Below are 20439 nucleotides of genomic sequence, written 5' to 3'. Positions count from 1 at the left end.
CCCCTGAGCAAGCCTGTCTTCCTACTGTCCCTATTATCTGTCTCTGGACTGGGTGGCACCAGTCTCCCCAGGGAAATCTGCCTTGCTCATTGTGTCTCCCTTCTTGCCCACTCTTAGCTCAACATGGCATGTTTGATGGGGCCATGTTCTCCCACTCTAAGACCTGGAAACCTCCCAGGACCAAGCTTCAGAATTCAAGGCCTATTGGTGGTATAGATACCCAGGTATGTGATGGGGAGTGGCCATCAGAGGATCGTGTCCCGACCGGGTGCCGGTCTCCTTCCTATTTTACATGGTTTGGGCCCATAACACAGAACATTGCCTAGGGCTGGAGCAGGTAGCAGGTGGGGCTGCTCAGAGTCTCTCACTCTGCTGGTAATTGATTCCTACATAGGTAGGAAATGCAAGTCCCCAGCTGAAGAAACTCACCCCTTCTCTTCGGATTCAGGCTCTGGTGCTCATCAATTGCTATCAACTGCTGCCCTAGACTAACGGCAATCATCACTTCTTACACTTGCAGAGAGCTCACATTCGGGCTTTGCTGCTATTATTCTTATTGAGCAACCCAGTGACATGAACCAGTAAGACTATGTTTGATTTACATTACACGTGCAAGTAGAAACATTTAGTTTCACCTTGAAAGATACATAGGATTCATTTTGTTTCAAAAATTCTGTCAAGTACTTGGGGTCATCTTCAATAAGAGCTTGTTTCAACTCCTACCGGTGTTCCTTGGTATGAGCTTAGCTATGGTCTAAGGCACTCCTTGAAAAAAATAATTTGTTAGGCTAAAGGCATGAGTATAGTCCACCACCACCACCACCCCCCCACCACCACCCGATTCCCTGCTGCCCTTCCCAGGGAGAGACAGCTCACATCCACTCCACACACACAGGTCACACATTTCATAAAAGCACTCTACGAACTGTTGTACAAGACTAGAATCAAGGAACGTTCCATGGTTATATAACAGTTCTGCTGAAGACAATTGTTTTCAGTAATTTCCATTGAGCTCAGTTCTCCAAGGAGTCACAATGCTTTCCAGTTGCATGCAGGGCACTTTTGGAAGCTGCAGTCAATTCTGGAGGCCACCAGGGCACCATCAGCATGTAGCAGCAATTACTGACTAAATGGCACTCTGGTTCCATCCTGCCGAGGGGGCCTACTTAGAGGCAGGGTGGAGTCGCTCAGAGCTAGATTCTAATGAAACTGAATAAAATACCTAATTTCTAGAGAGTGTGAGGAAAGTTTCAAACGTCTTGTGAATGTGTTGATTTGACAGCAAAACACTTACTCAAAATCAAGTTTCTGTTCCAAATCCAGGCCAAAGAGAAAAGGAAAGCTATATAGTTAGAGGTTTGGGTGGTGTTGCATTTACTTTCTTAAACATGCCAACGATGACTGGGTTTTTTGTTTTGTTTTCTGGATTTGAACTTGAATTGGGGGCAGGAAAGGGTAATGATTTAGAGCTAAAACGACCTAGGGTTTTGATTCTGCAGTCTGCAGGGAGCTGTGGTCTGTTTGAACTCTCTGAGCCTTGATTTTTTTTCCTACCTTTAAGTATAGAGGTCCTAGAATTTACTGCACACGACTGATTAAATATTAATTGTGGTTTTAAATAAAGTGTTGCTTGGCACAGAACACTCAGCAAGCATAGATGTCCAGCAAGAAGTGATGATAGACGTATTTTACTACCATAGGAAGAGTCAGGAACTGCCACATTCTTGGCCTGTCTTCACAACCTTCTCTCTCACTCTGTTGATTCACATGGTGATGGGCTTAAAATACAGAGGAAGAGCTACTCAGACTTCTAACAACACCGGGGGTGACACTGCAGGGGGAAATGGGGTCACTTTCACCCTTGTTGATTTTCCAGACAAGAAGTGTGTGTGTCTTCATCCCATGCTACGACCAGGTATCAGTACCTGCTTGTCTCCCAAAGACACGATGCTTTATCTGCCCGGGTGAAAGAGCATGTTCCTTCGGGGTGGCACAGACACGATAAGCCAAAGAGCAAGGCTCAGGCCGGGTGTTCTCTGCCCTTCACAATGCAGCTTGATGAGTGAATGAAGGAGGAAGGAGCAGCTGAGGGACACTGGGTTGGGCTTCAGTTTAGTCCCCTAGGCTAAGGGCTTAGACAAGTTTAATGATTTTCAAATGGTCTTGTTTTATTTAGTCATTGCATAAGAATGCCCCAGCACACACCTTTAATCCCAGCACTCGGGAAGCAAATGCAGTCGGATGTCTGTGAGTTTGAGGGTAGCCTGGTCTACAAAGCCAGTTTCAGGACAGTCAAAGCTACACAGAAAAACCCCGTCTCAAAAAAAAAAAAAAAAAAAAAAAAAAAAAAAAAAAAAAAAAAAAGAGCCAGGCGGTGGTGCACGCTTTTAATCCCAGCACTTGGGAGGCAGAGGCAGGTGGATCTCTGTGAGTTCAAGGCCAGCCTGGGCTATAGAGTGAGTTCCTGGAAAGGAGCAAAGGTATACAGAGAAACCCTGTCTCAAAAAACAAAAACAAAACAAAAAAACCAACAAAACAAAGGACCCAACCAAGGAGGGTGGCAAGGGGGAACATCCATGGAATTGTCATGTCAAAAATAAGTAAGGGTAGATCAATCCCTATTAATGAAACTAGGGTTGGCAGTCCTAAACTCTGCAATCATCTGCTTCCCCAAGTCCTCCCATTCTCCAGGCCCTGAGTAATCCTCATACAAATTGAAAAGCTAGGCTGTGTGGCCTCCAAGTAGTTCTAAGAGTCTCTCATCCTAAGAGCCTCCATGCATACCCACCAGCATGGCACAAGGGCTCACTCTAACCAAGCAAGGTCCTTCGGAAGACTTGTGGGTGAAACCAGAAAACGGCTCTAGGACCTAGTGGATACCAAGGGTCTCCTTTTGGGTCTTCATCATTCTCCAAGGGTAGCTAGTTTATGCCCTTTGCATTTTGCAGGCTCACCACCATAGAATGAGCTTCCTGCAGGCTCAACAATTGCCTCTTAGAGACATGCTCTGATTATCAGATGTGCACCCAGGCCTTCTCCCTGGGTCTGCTGATAGCCAACTTTGTCTACACCATTCACAGCTGTCATAGCCAAGGCTGATAAAAATCACTGACGCATATTGCCTACCCAGCTGTGGGGGTTGGCGCGGGGCCAGCAACCCAGCCATTCACTGGCAATGTTTCAACTGCTTGTTAGCATCATCATTGTCTCCCTCAGGTCTTAAAGGTGTGCTTATAGGCTTGCCTCAAGCCAAGAGGAGTGATAGGCCATACCCCAAAGAGTTTCCTGAGCTATCTGACTAGATGGGATGAAGGGAGACAGACATTGGAACCACTGACATATTAAATGCTTCTCAGTGGTTGATAGCATTACGTGGTATTTGCTGGCCACAGTGGGGCAATGTTCATATCTCTGCTTTTTTTACAATGGAAGCCATCCCATTGTAACCCATTCTAAGCTCTGGGGAGGAAAACTTCCTATAGCTGTGTCTTCATCATTCTTGATGTCTCAATTAATTCATTGGTTCATCTATTTGATATTCCTTTGTTGAGTAGCCATTAAAATCCTGGGCTTGGGATGTTAGTCAAAGGTAGAGGGCTCATCTAGTGTGTGTGAAGCCCTGGATTTGATCTCCACCACCACAAAAAAGTAGTATTAATAAATAATAATAATAATAATAGGCTCTAGAGATGAGGGCAGGGGTGTCTCAAGAGGCTGCCCTGTCCTTAAGAAGTCTGTTGTCTTTACCCCCTGCCCGTTGGATTATTAGGATGAACTGTGAAGTCAACAGAAGCCGCGTGTGAGACAAGAAGGATGACGGGCCAGAGGGGTGAATCGTAGGTGAGGGGCCGGGACACATTCATGGAGAGGGCAGTTGAGCTGAGTCATTGCAGCCAGCTGGTGTTTTTCCAGGTGGAGCAGTGAGAAGAAAAGCATTCTACCAGGAGGGCACATGGTGTGCCAGGGCAGAGAGGTGTGAATGAGGTCGGTGTACTTGAGCACATGAGTCACACAGACTGCCAGGCTGTGAAAAGGGAGAGATTGAGGTGTGGGGCTAGGTGTGCTATTGAGGTCATCATCAGAAGGGTGTGAGCCTTAACTCCAATTGCAGGTCTGATTCTATTGTTGGAGGAAGCCATAGATTGCAAAAGGATGGCCCTGCCTGCAAAAACTAGGTTCAGCGTTCAGATTCAGGTTGAGAGAAGAGGGCAAGACATCATGTGAACAAGGCATGCCTGCAGCTGGACGTTGCATCACGTGAGTGCCCTGAGCCCGTAGGAGCAATTTGGAGTGTTTTGATGGCTAGAGTTCATACTTTGTTCTGGTCCTTGCCTATTTCTGCCTATGCCCTGCACCCCACCTTCTTACCTGCTCGCCTTTGGTGTGGCTGGGGGAGGCATAAGCCTCCGAGTAGTGCTGCCGCTCAAATGGGCAGTCAAGCGGCTCCAGGTGGTGCTGGCTAAAGGCGTCTGTCCGAAGGTGCTTTCGGGGCCCGCTGCTGCTGCTCTGGGAGTCGATGCTCAGCCGACAGCTGTCCTGGTCACCTAGTGCCCCCAGGCAGGCAGGAAGAAAGCTCTCAGGGGACCCCTCTACCAAGCCACCAGACCAAGTGGCCAAAGCAGAGGAGCAGACAAAGCTGAGAAGGTAGGGAAAGGGCCAGCAAGAGGAAGGACCCGTGCTCCTGTGAATAGGGGGTTTCAGAACCCTACCCAGTCCTGGGCCGACGGAAAGGCCCCGCCTTCCTCTCAAAGCTTGAGCAAAGTGGCATCCTGTGTCTCATACCACCCCCAGGTCCCCCCGAGAACTCACTGTCATCCATCTTTCTCTTGTTGTCACTGCCAGGCTGAGCAATTCCCAGGAGTCCGTTGATAGAGTAGGTAGAGCCCAAGGAATCTGACTGGGGTGACTCTGGGGGCGTTACAGCTGAGCTGGGGACTGCAAAGGAGCAAAGGGAAGGTCGGAAGCGGGAGGTGATACTCCCCACAGCCCCTACTGCTGCCGTGGGTTCAAAGCCATGCTGTGGACCGAGGCCCTGGAGAGCCAGAGTCCTTCACTCCAAGGGCCTGCTGGCGGGAGGGATTCCTAGAAGGACGTTTGTCTGAAGTGTGTCCATTCCCCCCACTCCACCCCACCCCCGTTCCTGCGAGTCTCCCATGAGCATGGAAGTAGACTTTGTCTCAGGGTCACAACCCAGTCTGTATCCAAACATGCGAGCACTCACATGTTCTTGTGTGTCTGTATGCATCTGTGTTTGCAGGGGTGTGGGGATTGGGTCTATATTCAAAGGTGTAGGAACAGCCAAATCCCTGAGCACTCACTCAGTGTGTGTCCTGGGCTCAGGGACTTGGTGGCCACGCAGCTGTCCATGGGAAGGTTGAATGGCTGCTGCACTTTGGTTCGAATGATTCTGCGAGGAAGCAGAAGGACTGTTAGAGAAAGAGGAGGAAATAGGAATAGGAGCTATGGCTATCCAGGATCCAGTCACCTGTATGGCAACCCACATATATATTGGTTTTGGTTTTTTGACACAGGGTTTCTCTGTGTAGCTTTGGAACTCACTCTATAGCCCAGGCTGGCCTCGAACTCACAGAGATCTGCCTGCTTCTGCCTCCCAAGTGCTGGGATTAAAGGCGTGCGCCACTGCTGCCCAGCAGCCACTTATATGTGTCTCCAACCCAATGAGTCAGCCATCAAACTATGACCTCACCTCATGTTTCTCCATGCCCCGTGTCATGACTAAAAACATGGGCCTCTCAAGGCAGAGATACAGATGCAGCTTAGCAGGGTTCTGCCAATTTGACCTCGATAGCCTCCCCAGAATTGATCTTGTTTTGTATCTCGATGTGAACATCCGAGTGTGTGCCACCATCTGCTCTGTTCCTCTACAGAATCGAAGTGACCCACCCCACATGCTCTATCCAGTTGTTTCTCTCCTTTTCAGCCAGAGTGAGCTTTTTCAAATACAAATCAGCTTCCTGCTTAAAACACACTACTGGGTGCCCTCCGCACATGCGCTAAAGGCAGGGATCTGTTAAGGGGACCACAGGCTTCTTGGGGACAGTTTCCTCTGGCATCTTATGCTCAGTATACTTCATGTTCTTGTCTCTTAACTGACTTTCATCTCCCATGCAAGCTCTCATTAGCAACAGGCTTCTGTGTGTGCTGCAGAGTTCATCTGGTAACGCTTTCCACCTAGTTAATGCCTACTCACTGCTTCTTACTTAGGGAAAAGCCTTCATGACTTCCCTAAAACAGGTTACCATAGGCTAGCCCACATGCCACCAGGCTCCTAGCCTCATCAGGACAGGTAACTGCATTTTTGCCATGTCTTTGTGGGTACTCTGTGTCTGTGTTCTCATTAGATCACAAGCTCCACAAGGACAGGGATTTTGTGTTCTGGGAACTAACACAGAAGAAATGCATGAGTTATGTGTGAATGAATGAGTGAGTAAATGAATGATGGAGGCAGTGAGCAAATGACTGAAAAAGTGAACAAGTAACTAAGTATGCCAGTGAGGCCCAGGAAAGGATCTGCTCAAGAAGTTTCTTCCATGGAATGAAAAAGGACAGAGTGTTTAAGGAAGGGGACGTGATATGGCACAGCAGAGTGTGGGGACAGAGGGGGACTCCATAACACGAGCAGGAGAAGGCTGAGAGGAGGTGACATGTGCCAGGCCGGGGAGCTCCTGCCCGATTCTTCAAAGCAAAGCCTCTTCCAAAACCCCTACTCTACCCAGACCAGGCCCTTCATGTTTCTTACAGGAATCTTCCAGAACCTAGGAGGGGGCCGGAAGCTGCTGTCTCTCACCTGTTGATGGAGCTGACACTGGGTACAGTGTCATTGTCACAAACGCCTTCTGCCAGGAGCCGGTCCCGGATCTCCCAAGCGAACATGGTAGGATTCTGCCGCTTGTAGTCCCCTATCTTCTCCACCACCTTGGGAGTGGCCACCTTGGGCTTGGAGCCCCCGATCACTCCAGGCCGGATGCTGCCAGTCTCGTAGTACCTACTCCAATAGAGAACCCCCCCAAATTACCCGATAAGCAGGTGGGGCCTTTGAACCCCTCTGAGTCTCCTGAGGAGAGGTGTGGGAGTGAGACATGCCTCTCCCCCCGACTCCTGCTCAGGCTAACAGTGGATTTCTCTCCAACAATCCACTTGTCTTGTTTGGGTAGATTTATGCTGCTACCAAAGCAAGACCCCTCTGCAAAGACTTCGTCCTGGGTTCTCTGTCTTCTGCCTCTGGCCAGCACCAGAAAGCACACAAGGATCTCCCTTGTAAGAAAGGGCACTGTGGAGTCACAGGCTTGCAGCGGTTCCTTTCTCTTATTCACTTTCTCTTAGCATGATTGACTCTGCTCCTTCGCTCTCCTGGCCTCACTCAGGGAAGCCAGCTGGAGTCACTGACCCCTCTTTTGGGGTCACTTTTGCCTCGTCCAAGTCTGGGCCGTCCCCCTCACCCTTTGCCCTCTGGTTTTCTACCAGGTTCCATGGTTCAAGTTGAAGCTGCTTCTCCCAGACTCTGAAGTCCAGCCTCACTTGGGATCCCTGGCCTGATTCAGCCCCCTGAAGATGAGCCTCCTCCTCCTCCTCCAGAACCTATCCACCTCACAACTAGCTGGCTGACAGATTCGAGCCTTGATCAAGATGCCCTCTGGCCTCTTTTGGTCTTCTCCGGTCTCTGCTGCCAGTGAATAACATGGTCTTTAAAAACGCCATCGTCATCGCCAATCAGAGCTCGTCTCCTCTCTGGGACTCCTCAGTCATCTTCCTAATACTGTCTCCTTGGCCCTGAGAAAAGGCCTCTTTCCCTCTAACGGTATCAAGCAGAGAGCCAGGGCTCTCTGTGGTCCATTACCTCAGCCCCTTTACTTCCGTGAAGCAGAGCGTCCCTTCAACCTACATAGGGTCTGTGTGGGACTGGTTGTCAAGTAAGGTGGACAGGGCATGGACCTTTGGAATTCCCAAATTCTCTACTTAAAGGATATTTCCAGTGGAAGTGTTCTTTGTCCTTCTGAACCTGTGCCCTGTGGTTCTCAGCCCCGACTGAAAGAATTAGAATTACTTGAGTGAGGCAGAGGCTGCTGGTATACGTGAATTTGAGTCCATTCCCTCCTATTATCTGTGCTGGAGCCTAGACCCTGACCTCCTTATTTAGTGTGAGAGTTTAGAGTTTTCTGGCACAGCCAGGGCTATGAACCACCACACTGAGCCTTACAGATCAATGCTTCTCAGTCTTCTGTATTTCTGAGTTTTGTGCTTCCTGGCTATCTTACAAAAGCCACGAGCCTAGCAGAGAGGCTGATTCAGTAGGGCCGGGTGGTGAATTTCATCAGACATCCCCCATTGCTTCTCTAACAGATACTCTGAAAGTTGTGGCTTGAAACACACAACATGTGGCACATGGTGAATTTCGTGCTTACCTGCCAAGGATCTTGCTGACACAGCCATGGCTGACACGGAGCTGGCGGGAGATGTCACAGGGCCTTACACCCTGGTGGGCCAGGTCTACGATGCGTTGACGGACAACTTCCGGCAGAGGCCTGCCATTCACAAAGGCCCCTCCTAGCTGATTCAGCCCTCCGTGGCCTACAAAGACAGCGTTGTCAGGAACAATTGTCAGAACCAGGTGGTAAACGTTGGGTGAGAATCAGTATGAGTACTGTGTGTGACCGTGTCTGGGCACTCTATGGTCAGTTTCCTCAGCTCTCCCTCTATGTGAACTCCATCTTGCTCAGAAACACACCTCCTAGAAAGGCTGGCACTCGTGGTGTAGGCGGCTCACCCCGTCTGTCATGTGAGGGTTCAAAAGGAGCACATCACTATCAGATAGACCCTTTGGACGTGCTCCATCTCTTTCAGGAGGCCCCTCTTGCCAAGCATCGTCAATGCCCTTTCCCCCCACTTTCCTCCATTTGCAGACGTGAAAGGAGTGGAGGATTCGGGCTTTTCTTAAGCTCACTGAATGACACTGGGGAAATATCTTCCTTCCCCCTAAATTCCCTTTTCTATCTCTTTGTCTTGCTCCTCTTAAACTACAGAACTTTTTTTTTTCTTGGTTTTTCAAGACAGGGTTTCTCTGTGTAACAGCCCTAACTGTCCTGGAACTCACTCTGTAGACCAACCAGGCTGGCCTTGAACTGACAGAGATCTGCCTGCCTCTGCCTCCTGCATGCTGGGAGTAAAGGTGTGCACCACCCTGCACAGCTACATAATCGTAGTGTAGAACACAAACACAGAGGAGTGAAGGAGTCTCTGGTTGAGGTAGGTCAGAATGGACTAGGCCCTGTCTGTGGTCTGTCTCTCGCCTAAGCAACCCCAAGTTTTCTTCCCTTTGACAGTTCAGAGAACTAAACACAGCAAGCTGAGAACTCACTAGAACACATGCCATGAGTCTAGTACCACTGTGTCAGGCTGGGGTAGGGGTAGTATAGTACATGGCAAGCCAAGCCTTAGCTGCTTCTCTGACTTGACCTCTACCCTCTGGGCCGATTCTATGCTTCATTCTGACCACACATATCTAGTCAGACCCATATCTACTGAGTGCCTAGTATGTGACAGGTGATTAGCAGGTTCTGAAGCCCTGAGGTGAATAAAACCATCTGCATACTTGCACCCACCTCACAGGGCTTATTGCAGCAGGAGCCTAGACCAGCTAATTAACATCCCTCATGATCTTCTCTGGAATCTCGTGCTTAGAGAGGTAATTATTGAATCAGTAGACCTGGCCCTGGCCAAAGAAGCACAGAAGGGTTCTCAGAAAAACTCAAGCTGAGACTCAGGGCAAAGAAGTGCTAGATGAGAGAAAGGAGATCCTGTTTGAGCCATGGGAATAGAACATGCAAAGGTTTTGAGGTAAAATGGGGAGGGTGTCTGTTAGATTTGCAATACTTTCAACTCTATGATCCATGTTGGACTAATTCCAGAACTGAGATGTCCAATTCCCCAAGAGATAAAGAACATTCCAGTGACTTAACGAGAATGACTCAGCTTATGCAAAGAGCAGCCAGGATCCAAACAAAGCTCAGGGCTCCCGTCATTGCTGCTTCTGTGTAGGCCCTTGATTGATGGCTGGAGCTGACCTGTCTCTGCAACCTTATGATGACAGTGTCATTGCCTAGGCATGACTAGCATCTTTTCACACCAAGGACTGGATCTGGCGATCTAGCTTAGGATGGGGAGGCATAAGAACGCTAGAGGTTGATGTGGAGCAGAAAGGATTGAGCCCAAATACTCAGGATCCTAGGAAGCTTACTGCATGGCAGCCAGTATTGTACAGGGAGTCATGGAGAGTCAGCCAGTAAGAAGGGAAAGTTAATACCAGGTCAGTGTGACCAGTTAACAATGTGTATGGGCAAGGGTGGGAAGTGCCTTTGCTGGGCACACTGTGCCCATCATCACCCACTGACTTAGCACATTCGGAACCACCTCCCAGTTTCTTCCCAGGGGCCCAAGCTGTCTTCAACAGAACAGATAATTTCCCTTACAACAAACACACAAGGTCAAAAAGCCTCTGTCCTGGGCATTAAGTCAGGAGGGAAAATGCGCTGACTTCGCACCAAGCATGAGGGACATGGTGGTCCATCTTCCAGGCACAGCTTCTGCCTGTCCTGTTCTAGGCCACCTGTCCCAGTGAATACTTTTCCATGAGTTGGATGATGTCTCAGGGACCTTCAGTCCAGCCCAGGTGATGGGCAATGTGGCTCTTACAAGCTCTTGAACTTATTCCTCTGACCCCTCACTGGCCATGATGCCCCTTGTGGAAAGATTGCTCCTCACTCCCTCACTGGCGCCTTTTGACTCTTTGGGATATAGACACTGACCACCAGGGCGCATCAGACAGCTAACCAAACTTGTCCCGATTTTCCAGAATTTTTACGGCATGAGGCATAGATCTTTATGCTAGAATCTCTTTATCTGCAAGTCAGATTTCGTGTGTGTGTGTGTGTGTGTGTGTGTGTGTGTGTGTGTGTGTGTGTGTGTGTGTGTGTGTCATACAGGAGTGTCACAAATTGAGCATTTTACCTGAAAACAAAACAAAAATACAATCTACTCATGTGATTCTCCAATAGTCATAGTACAAATTATGGTCCTAAATTATCCAAAGGGCTGACACAGAATCCTTAGAAACCCAGATCCCCGGGACCTTACTGCTGCTTTCTGAAGAGCAGCCAGCCACATCTCTGGCCCTGAACTGACTTCTCTAGGCATTATTTTACTGTGGAAGATCTTGGATCAGATATCTGCCTTGACTCTAAGTGTTTTAGTCATATCATTTGAGTAGATTCGGTTGTTTGGAACCGTAGGTATGACATGGAGCTTGGCATTTCTCACTGTATCTGCCCGTGATAATAACAAGTGCAATGGGAAGATGGGGTGATGGTGGAGAAGCGCTTCTATTTAGCTCCAAGTCTTGATAGAAATATAAAGGTTTTCATTATAACATTAACATGGTTGAATGGTACCACCCTGACTAGGCCCTAACACTTGGGTAGTAGTTCTCAAACTGAAACACACACCAGAGTCACTTGCAGGGTTTGTTGAATAAAAACCTATTGAGTATAACACCTTAAGTTTTTTTTTTTTTAATCAGTTGGTCAAGGTAGAACCAAGAGTTTGTGTTTGTCAGAGACCCACAACTCTTCATTGTGAAGAGAATATGTTACTTTGGAGTGCTCAGCCCTAAATGGGACATATACATCACATCCTCCCCTCAAGGCTCAAAGATCTATGCAGAACAGGGGGTGGAAAGATTGTAAGAGCCAGAGGTGGTGCATGACTTCAAGGAAACAGTGTTTTCCGGACACAACAGAGCAGGTACACTTATGAACTCACAGGAGTTCTAACAGCATGCACCAGACCTGCACACGCTCAAGCCGGACAAAATCTCAGCATGGAAGAAGGAAGGAACAGGAAGCCCCAACCCTGGCTCAGGATCTATTGGGATTCCATTGCTGATAGGAAAGGGAAGGCCAGTTCTTTAGTGGTATGACATCTGGTTCTACTCCCAGCCTACACAAACTGGACTCAATGGATTGGTACACACACGCAACACACACACACACACACACACACACACACACACACACACACACACACACACACACGAGATGGGCGTTGGTTAGATAGGGAGGTGAGGGGTGATCTAGGAAGAATTGGGGGAATCAGATGAATATGATCAAGATACATTGTAGGAAATTCTCAAAGAATTAATAAACACGTTTTTAAAAGTACGTTCCTAAGAAGCTTCCAGACTGTGTAAAGGCTGATACTGTGGGACCACTCACTGGTTTCCACTGGGCATTGGGCACAGGCTGACAAAACAAACAAACAAGATCATATTCTCTCTTCCTTCCATCTTTTGCCAAGAATTGTAATCCTTATGTGTATTTAATGGCTTTCATTTCAATTCAAGACATATTAACAAAATGCTAATGGTGACTTGAGTACAGAGCCCTGTGTGTAACCTTGAATGAGACATGAATGCTTAACTTTTTTCAGGGGACACAACCAGATTAACTGGGAATCTCCGAGTTAAGGTAGAATTTCTTTGGAGGAGAACACAGGCAGTCAGAGAGGAGTCAACAGAATAACTAGGGGGAAAAAAAGTAGGAAGTAAGAAAAGGCCCTTGCATAAAGTCCTGGTGCTTTGATCAAGTTGAATGCCATTTACCATCTCTATAGATCATGAATGAAAGAAAGATTGGGAAGGGCCAACTGGCTGCCTATGAAGACAGCCTCTATGGGCTGAGGTTTTGAACTGAGTTCTGTAGTGGAAAGGCCTTTGTATTTTCTGTGTCCGGTGTGGGGGAGTGGACTTCTCTAGGTGATTCACCACCAAATGCCCAGAGGTGGGTGCAGGCTTCCTTCCTGCCCTCAGTGAGGGGCTGATGCCCACTGTACTAACCTCCTTCCCATGCTGCTTTGTACTTTATGGGCAGGTGGGCCTTAAGGCCGGAAGCCGGTGGTTAAGTAGGAGCTCCCTGGTTGGTCCAGAGGTAGGGTTGGGGAAAGTGTAAACCGGGAGGAGGTTTGAAGCCTCATAAGCAAAGGCCTTTTGTATGTCTAGAGGACTGTGGGTGGGGGTCAGGTGGATGTGTAGGAGGAAGCCTGGCTGGATGTAAGAAAGCTCTTGAGTATGGAGGTCTTCAGATAGGGAATGCAAGCTTCCATGATCAGAGAGGAGTTAGCTTGGCTTAAAGGGATTGGCAGGGCTGGAAAGCTTTAGTTGAAGCTTGCTGTCTAAAAGCATGGTTTGGGGGGAAATGACCATTCCAGGAAGTTCAAGGACGCTGGTAATTTCTTCTCTACTTAGAAGGATTTAAGATGGAAGAGTGAACCAGAGACATCACTGAAAACTCACATTGCTTGAACTAATGTCAAACTCTTGCGAGGGAGCACACCTTGTCTGGCCCACCACAGTCTCTTGCACCATTACCCATCACACCACTGGCTTCTGGCCAACAGCTTTTTCTATCGGATTTCTTCATGAATTCCTCAAGGGTAGAATCCAAGTCTTTGTTTACATAGCACCTAACTCAGAGTCCCTATAGTGGGACCCTCAAATTGCATTCCACGGCACTTTTTTCTTTTCTTTCTTTCTTTCTTTCTTTCTTCTCCTTTCTTTCTTCTCCTTTCTTTCTTCTCCTTTCTTTCTTTCTTTCTTTCTTTCTTTCTTTCTTTCTTTCTTTCTTTCTTTCTTTCTTTCTTTCTTTCTTTCTTCCTTCCTTCCTTCCTTCCTTCCTTCCTTCCTTCCTTTCTTTCTTTCTTTCTTTCTTTCTTTCTTTCTTTCTTTCTTTCTTTAAATTTCTTCTTAATTCCTTGAAGCTCAGCCCCAAAATAACAATAGCTCAAAGTGCTGCGCTGTAAAAACTGATTTTACTATCTGGGGATTTTTTTTTTTTTTTTTTTTTTTTACTTTAGCTCCAAAAAGAGTCAAGGTGGGCAGATGTTTGACCCTTGGCAAGGCTATCGTAAGAGATGCAGTGGCTGCCGTGGGGTTCCCTTCATACCATGCTACTTCCCTCCCACGAAGAATAAGCCTTGCTGATGCTAATGAGTCTCTGATGGTCTCAGTCTGGTGTTGCCCTTCCCCAGGACACTGGCTTGCAGGTCTGCAGTGGCCACAAGCTCCCAGCTTCTTCTCCCTCTTGCCTTTACACCTTTATGGAATAAAAAAATCCAAGGACTTTGTCTCAAACTGTGCCTAAGGAAAGTGTTCTAGAACCATGGGATACCACTGTCCCAAGTTGATCCACCAGATCACTTCAACCCATGAGGTTATGTACACGTTAGATCCTTGGGTTTAGAGATGAGCTGTCCTGCTGGAAAGCAGCATCGTGCATCCACTCTGCCCCCATCTCTCTGCCTGACCTTTGGTGTCTCTGTGCCTGGCACTTGTCCTTCTGTGGGAATCTAGAGAGGAGAGAGAGTGGCTAAGTAAGGCTACTGTTTACCTTCCTCACTCATTTCCCATAGACCTCTCATGTTCCAAACGCTCTTCAGACTGGCTCTCTAATTTATTGTGCTACTTTAAAAAAAAAAAAAAAGTGTTTTTTTTTTTACCACTCACTGTCCACTAGGTCCACACTCTGAATCTATAAATAAAATGAAATCAATCTATGTACTCTTTCCAGCCCCTACCTGAAAATTCTTTCCTTGGCTGTGAAACTCTTTCTTCCAATTCTTTTCAACCCAAAATGCCTTAAAAAGTAATCCCACTTGCCTTTCCTGTTCCTCCCATGTCCTCCCTTCCCTTTCAGGGGTCAGCTCTCTCTTAAGCCTCATGCTTGGCATGTGCTCAAACACTTAGAGATGTGTGGGTAGAGGGTGCCAGACTCTCCCTCTTCACGAGGCTTCCATGACTATCTCCTGGTTCCTTACATGACCAGCCTCGGCTTTTCAGTTCTCTCTAATGGGGTATATCCCCGTTTTCTGTTTCCACACATCTCTCAAATCCCAGCGCTGGTCTCACTCTGTACACCTTCACTGGGCACCCCATTCTTACGGTTTTACATTCTGCCTATCTTTTCATAGCATTGTAAGTACAGAGGAGTGCCCCCCCTTACATTCAACTTCCTGTAAGAAATCTCTTAAGTAGTAAATAATCATCACGTGCCCCCCCCCCAGGCCATCTTGGCTGATGACAACAGCCCCGTGAATACAGAGAGACTACCTCTCCAGCTTCATCACATGTTGTTTGCTACTGTACTCTCCATCACTGGTCCTCTGCTGATGTCAACGCACATGATGCCTTTGGGCCTTTGCACATGCTGTTCCCTCCACGAAGAAGAACTTCTGTCTTCCCCTTTGATCTAATTGACTCCTGTTTACCCTGTAGTTGAGCATGGACTCACTGGCCTTTAGGAGCTTCACTTTTTATTTACAGACTAGGTTGAGCCTCTTGTGTAGATGTTTTCCCAGCATTCTTTACATTTATTACATAGTGTTCATCAAAGTGCAGCATTGAGTATGATTTTTTTTTTTTTGAGAAACTCCTTTGAAAATAAGGAGGGGAATTTTCACAGTCAGGGCAAATTTGAATGAGGAGAAGGTTGTGTGGGGTGATCCAAATATCTTTGCATAATTATATAAATGAAAAATGTCCATCTGTTACCAGACTAAAAGCCACATGAGGTCAAAAGTATTTGTTTTGTTTATTGTTAAGTTATGTAACATGCTAAATAAACATATCCCATATGAATTAGCCAACTGCTTCTAGCACCTTTCATTCTCTCATAGAGAATACTCACCAGGCCATCTCATTTCTATCTCTAAATATTTACACTGATATCTTCTAGGTGTCTTCAGCATTCAAAGTCCCACATATTCAGCATTGTCTTCTGCACTATGACATACCAAACACTTTAGCAGAAGTGGGTACATAAAATTGATCTCGACCTTCATGGAGCTTTTAGTCCAGTGATAGAGAGTCTAAGAAGAGTTATACATTTGGCAAATACACAAATAAATGTTTAATAAATACTTAAGATGCATGCAAGGACAAGATGGATGTAGAATTAAAGAATAATGCAGGGGGAACAAGAGATGGAATCATTTCAAGGAGACCAAGGAAAAACCCCCATGGTGACATAATCCAGACGGTGGGAGAGGTTAGCTGGACTCATTGATCTCCCTCCAGCCTTCCCCATGTGACTCTTTGTTACATAGTTGGAAATCAGCACATCCAAACCCATGTCTGAATGTACCCCTCCCATGTTTAAGAATGTTTAAAGAAAACGCACAGCATCCTTCCCTTCGTGGTCAGTCCAAGCTTCTAAATTCAGCAGACAAGACCCACCATGGGCTTTCTTTCCTCTCTTGACTCCTTCCTCCACCTATCTAAGCCTTAAAATCCATGTCCTAGTGCACATAATTGCTTACCATTTCTGTCACAGCACCTGAGTCCTGCCCAGAGTCCTCACTCATGCCATCCCCCATGTCTGGAGTACAGTGCCTTATTTTCTCCTGATTGATTTCATTTATATTTTAAGAGCTAGCCTCCTCCAGGAAGTCCTCCATGTCTTTTCTTGCCTGCTCCCTCTGGTCCTTTCTGTTAAAGGAGCCAGGCCCAAGTCCTACTACTATCACATTTAGCAAACTGTAAGTGCCCAGCTATTGACTGTGCTCTGCTGCATAGATTGACAGTCTCTTGAGGGGAGGTTTATTATTATTATTATTATTGGTGTTGTTGTTGTTACTGAAACCTTAGCATCCAGAGTAACGCTTGGTACACAGTGATATCAAATCATGCTTATTTAATTCATTATTGGAAAGAAGGAAGGAAGGGAAGGGAAGGGAAGGGGAGGAAAAAAGTGAAGAAAAACAGAGAAGAACAAAGAAAAAGAGAGAAGAAAGCAGACCCATAGGAGGTTTAGAGCAGACTACATATTCTTTGCCTTCAACAGAACTCTGTTTCCCACAGACTGCTAGATGTTAGTATTTGAAGAAGGAGTTCCACATTTCACAGCCTGGGGAAAGCGAGGTTTTCAAAGCTTCTGGAGAACCCGGGGATGACTGCAGTGGCCTTTCTACTGGCTGACATTGAGCCTCTGATGCCTACTTTGGTGAGGAGCCAGATTTATGGGTGAATGTGGCTGCAGGTTCTGAAGGAGCTCAGGAGAAATAAGTGCTATTGTTACAGCTTTGCACCAATGTGGAAGCTGTCCCCAGTGTGGGTCTTAAAACTCCTCCTTAAGAAGCCTTTTATTTTTAACTCTGGTTAAAATTTTAACTCTGGCAAAAGTTCCATGGAGAATGATGGGGGACTACACAGCTCTGGCCTTGTGAGGCTCACGGTTCTGTTGGGGAGAAGACCCAAGCGTCACAGCTCAAGCCAAGGAGACAGTAGATTAGAAGCAGAAGTTACCTTTCTGTGAACTCAGATACCTGCTATGGAGAAAGTTTTGACTCATGACTGTGTGGGAAGTGCTACATTGTGTCTGTGCTGTCCTTCAGTCAGTATAAAAGAAAAGAAACATTCCTGCTTCACATTGCCTAGGAGTTAAACACTACCTTCAAGGACAATGACAAGGACAATTTAATCCCAGAACCTGGTTTCCTCCGATTTCTTCTGGTAGCATCATTCAGAGTGTGGTCAGAAGACAGAAACCTGTTCCTAGGAATTTCAGCAGAAGGGTTTTAACAAAATTCCCTGGGTGTCCAGGGATATAAAAGCACAAAGGAAGAAATGAAATATCTCTGAGACCCAGGTTGATCATCCCTAATCCAAATTTCCTAAATACGAAATGTTTTCAAAAATCATAAACTTCTTTAGTATCAACAAGCTAAATGTTCCTGACCTGACTTCTCTGAAGGGTGTGAGTGAAAACACAGGTGCATGGAAATCTCGCACAAAATGGCCTTCGGGTTATAGGTCTAAGGAATACATGAAGGAATGCCATGATGACATAATGAGACTCGGGTCTCATCCTCAAGACTGTGTGAGTGCGTGCGCGTGCGTGTGTGCATGCGTGCGCAAATATTACCAAATCTAGAAAGGTCTGAAATTTGAAACACTTCTGGTCCAAATGTCTTGAGTAACAGATGCACAATCATAGGAAGCAGCCACTGTCCCTGGGCTGGAGGAAGCAAAGGAAAACGCTGATCTAGGTGCTTGAAGGACGTTCCGGAGATCTGAGGCTTGGAGTGGCAATGTGACTGACGCTTTTGCTCAGATGTTGCTGGAGACCTGTGAGATTGGCTCTAGGAAAACTGGAATCTAGATCAACTACTGCTGCCAACAACCGCTTGGAACAAGAAGGAAGTCCTCCAGTCCTCTGCTACCTACCAGTTGGCCCATTTAGTCATCCATCATAGACACACCAATTGAGGAGCAGCTTCCCAGCATGGGTTGTGGCAATGATTCCTGGATGGGGTTCATACATTCATTGATTTTTCACTCTCTGAAGCTGTATAAGACAGAGACCAGAAAACCTGTACTTCACCTCTAAGTTATGACCTGGGCATGAACTTCATTTCCTTCTGCTTAGGTGTGTTGTTTGGACCCGGACTCAGCAAACCATCCATAAAGGTTTGCCATTCCTGTGTCTGTTTTGCTATCCGTGTTTTTGGGGGTATGGTTTCATGGATGGTTCTTTCTCTAATGGTTTCAATTTACTTTTTCACATCTCAGCAAGTAGCAAATTCCCCGGCCACAGTTGCCCCTCTTGCCTGGGTTGTTTCTGTTCTCATCTTTTCAGAATCCTTTGTGATGAGAAAAGCTTGGCTCTGGATGCCTTGGGGGTCAAGAATGATGCCACCGCTCCTTTTCCTCCCGAAGTGCATGACTAGGTGGTTACTCATTGACTCCTGGGCATTCTTGTGGATGCCTTCCTCTGATCTGCCCCGCTCTGCTCCCCCACAAGCTTTAAGGCAGTTGGGAGAAGCAACAGCGACCCTGGGTCTCTTATGTCTGAAGCTCAGCCAAATGAAAGATTATCTCCCAGCAGGATTCCCCTAGAAGATGGGAAAGATACCCTTGCTTGGACCAGCCCAAAGGGTGGGGTCGCTGCGAAGGCTTAGTACTATTATTTTATCTCCAGTACTCTGGTATGGAGAGGGGGTTGTATGGGTGCGGAAGGAGGGACACAAAGGGTGGGTAAAGAGCTTTCCTTTGGATTAGGCTATCGTTGAAAAAGAACCAAATTTGACTTGTATTTTACCAATATCATCCCTCAAAAAGGAGAGAAGAGAAGGAAGAAGGGGGGCGGGTTGTGTTCTGTATTCAACCCCTTTCCTGGGTTAGTTAATGCCTAGGAGTAATGGCTGCAGGCAGCATTGACAAACACACTCCTTCCTGAGCCAAGCAGAACAGTGTAAGCGCATCTTTCCATTGAATTCGCACAATAGCCCTTGAGGTAGAAAGCACATTGTCTCCAGTTTACGTATGGCCGGGTAAGCAGCAAAGATGGTACATAATTTGCCCAAGTCTGCACATTGCTACAGGGCCAGCGCTGACCCTCCAGCTGGAGGCTTCCCATGTGATGCCTAAGCAAATACTCTGCACTTCACGGCTTCAGCTACCCTTGGCAGCACGGTGGTCGTTCTGTGTGTAGTCAGACCCTCCCTAAGAGAGAACGGGCCTCCAACACCACCTACCAAGTGTGTGTGCTTTCCAACCCCACTTTAAAGTTCTTTCCAGGTTTTCATGTGTCAGAGATTTGGTGTTCACATCGTCACTATTTGATTTTTCCCAGTGAGAGAAAAAAAAAAAATCCAGCTCTTTGCCGTTCCCTACTCTTCCACATTGGATTATTTTCCTCTGCTCTGTTTCCACCTCTTCTCTTCTGCCTTTCCAGCCTTCCCCCTGTCCTCAGTTTCTTTCAGTCTCCTTACTTCATTTGTGCCCGGTGTTAGCCGCCCCTCTGACCTATTGTCACCAGCCCCTCCTGTCAGAGACAGCAGGCCACTCCTACACCGCCTTCCCGGTGCTCCTTCACCTCGGTCTCCCCTCTCTCCCTCCCCTGACTCCTCCGGCCACCCCCTTTCCCTGCATAATCTCCACTGCCTGCTTGACTGCCCAGGTTCCTTATCCCATCTTCCCCTCAAAGGCATTCACAGTCTGCTGTTATTCTTGTATTAGCATTGAACCCATTAAAGCTAATTTGTTTGCCCTAATCTCCATTTATTTTTCCCTAGTTGATATTAGATTTCCCTTTCTATTGCTCCAGCATGATTTTCTCTTTGTCTTCCTAATGGTCTACTACCCCCCTCTTCCTCTATTAATCTGGTTGGCTTCGCTGTGGTTTCAAGGCCTTTTTCTCTCTGCCTCCCTTAGCCCTTAGATTAACCCTGTCACCTCCCTCCCCAAAAGGGCCCCCAGTGTTTGTATTCTCAAGGATGAAGCTGCTGTAAATGCCAATAAGCCCCTAAGCTTCCTGGGGAAAGTACTGCTGACGTTGAGATCGGGTCTTTTCCTAAGGACAATATGTGGTTTCC

At 47.0% G+C, this 20439-nt stretch overlaps 1 protein-coding gene across 4 annotated transcripts in view; it reads right to left on the bottom strand.

The window, feature by feature from the left end:
* The window catches only part of Pax8 (paired box 8), a 59571-nt gene that overhangs the window by 17429 nt on the left and 21703 nt on the right, over positions 1-20439 (bottom strand). For 2 of the 4 annotated variants that reach the window (XM_015999554.3, XM_015999555.3), the window contains exons 3-7: positions 8424-8589; positions 6809-7009; positions 5319-5407; positions 4810-4935; positions 4369-4544 (exon numbers count right to left, since the gene is read on the bottom strand). In XM_015999554.3, coding sequence (XP_015855040.1) covers positions 4369-4544; positions 4810-4935; positions 5319-5407; positions 6809-7009; positions 8424-8589 — 758 coding nt within the window. The remainder of the gene's footprint in view (positions 1-4368; positions 4545-4809; positions 4936-5318; positions 5408-6808; positions 7010-8423; positions 8590-20439) is intronic. The other 2 variants (XM_006981073.4, XM_015999556.3) reach the window with 1 other exon arrangement.

Source organism: Peromyscus maniculatus, chromosome 4 (genome assembly GCF_049852395.1).
Source record: "Peromyscus maniculatus bairdii isolate BWxNUB_F1_BW_parent chromosome 4, HU_Pman_BW_mat_3.1, whole genome shotgun sequence".
Taxonomy (NCBI): Eukaryota; Metazoa; Chordata; class Mammalia; order Rodentia; family Cricetidae; genus Peromyscus; species Peromyscus maniculatus.
This window is presented reverse-complemented; position numbering and strand designations above follow the sequence as displayed.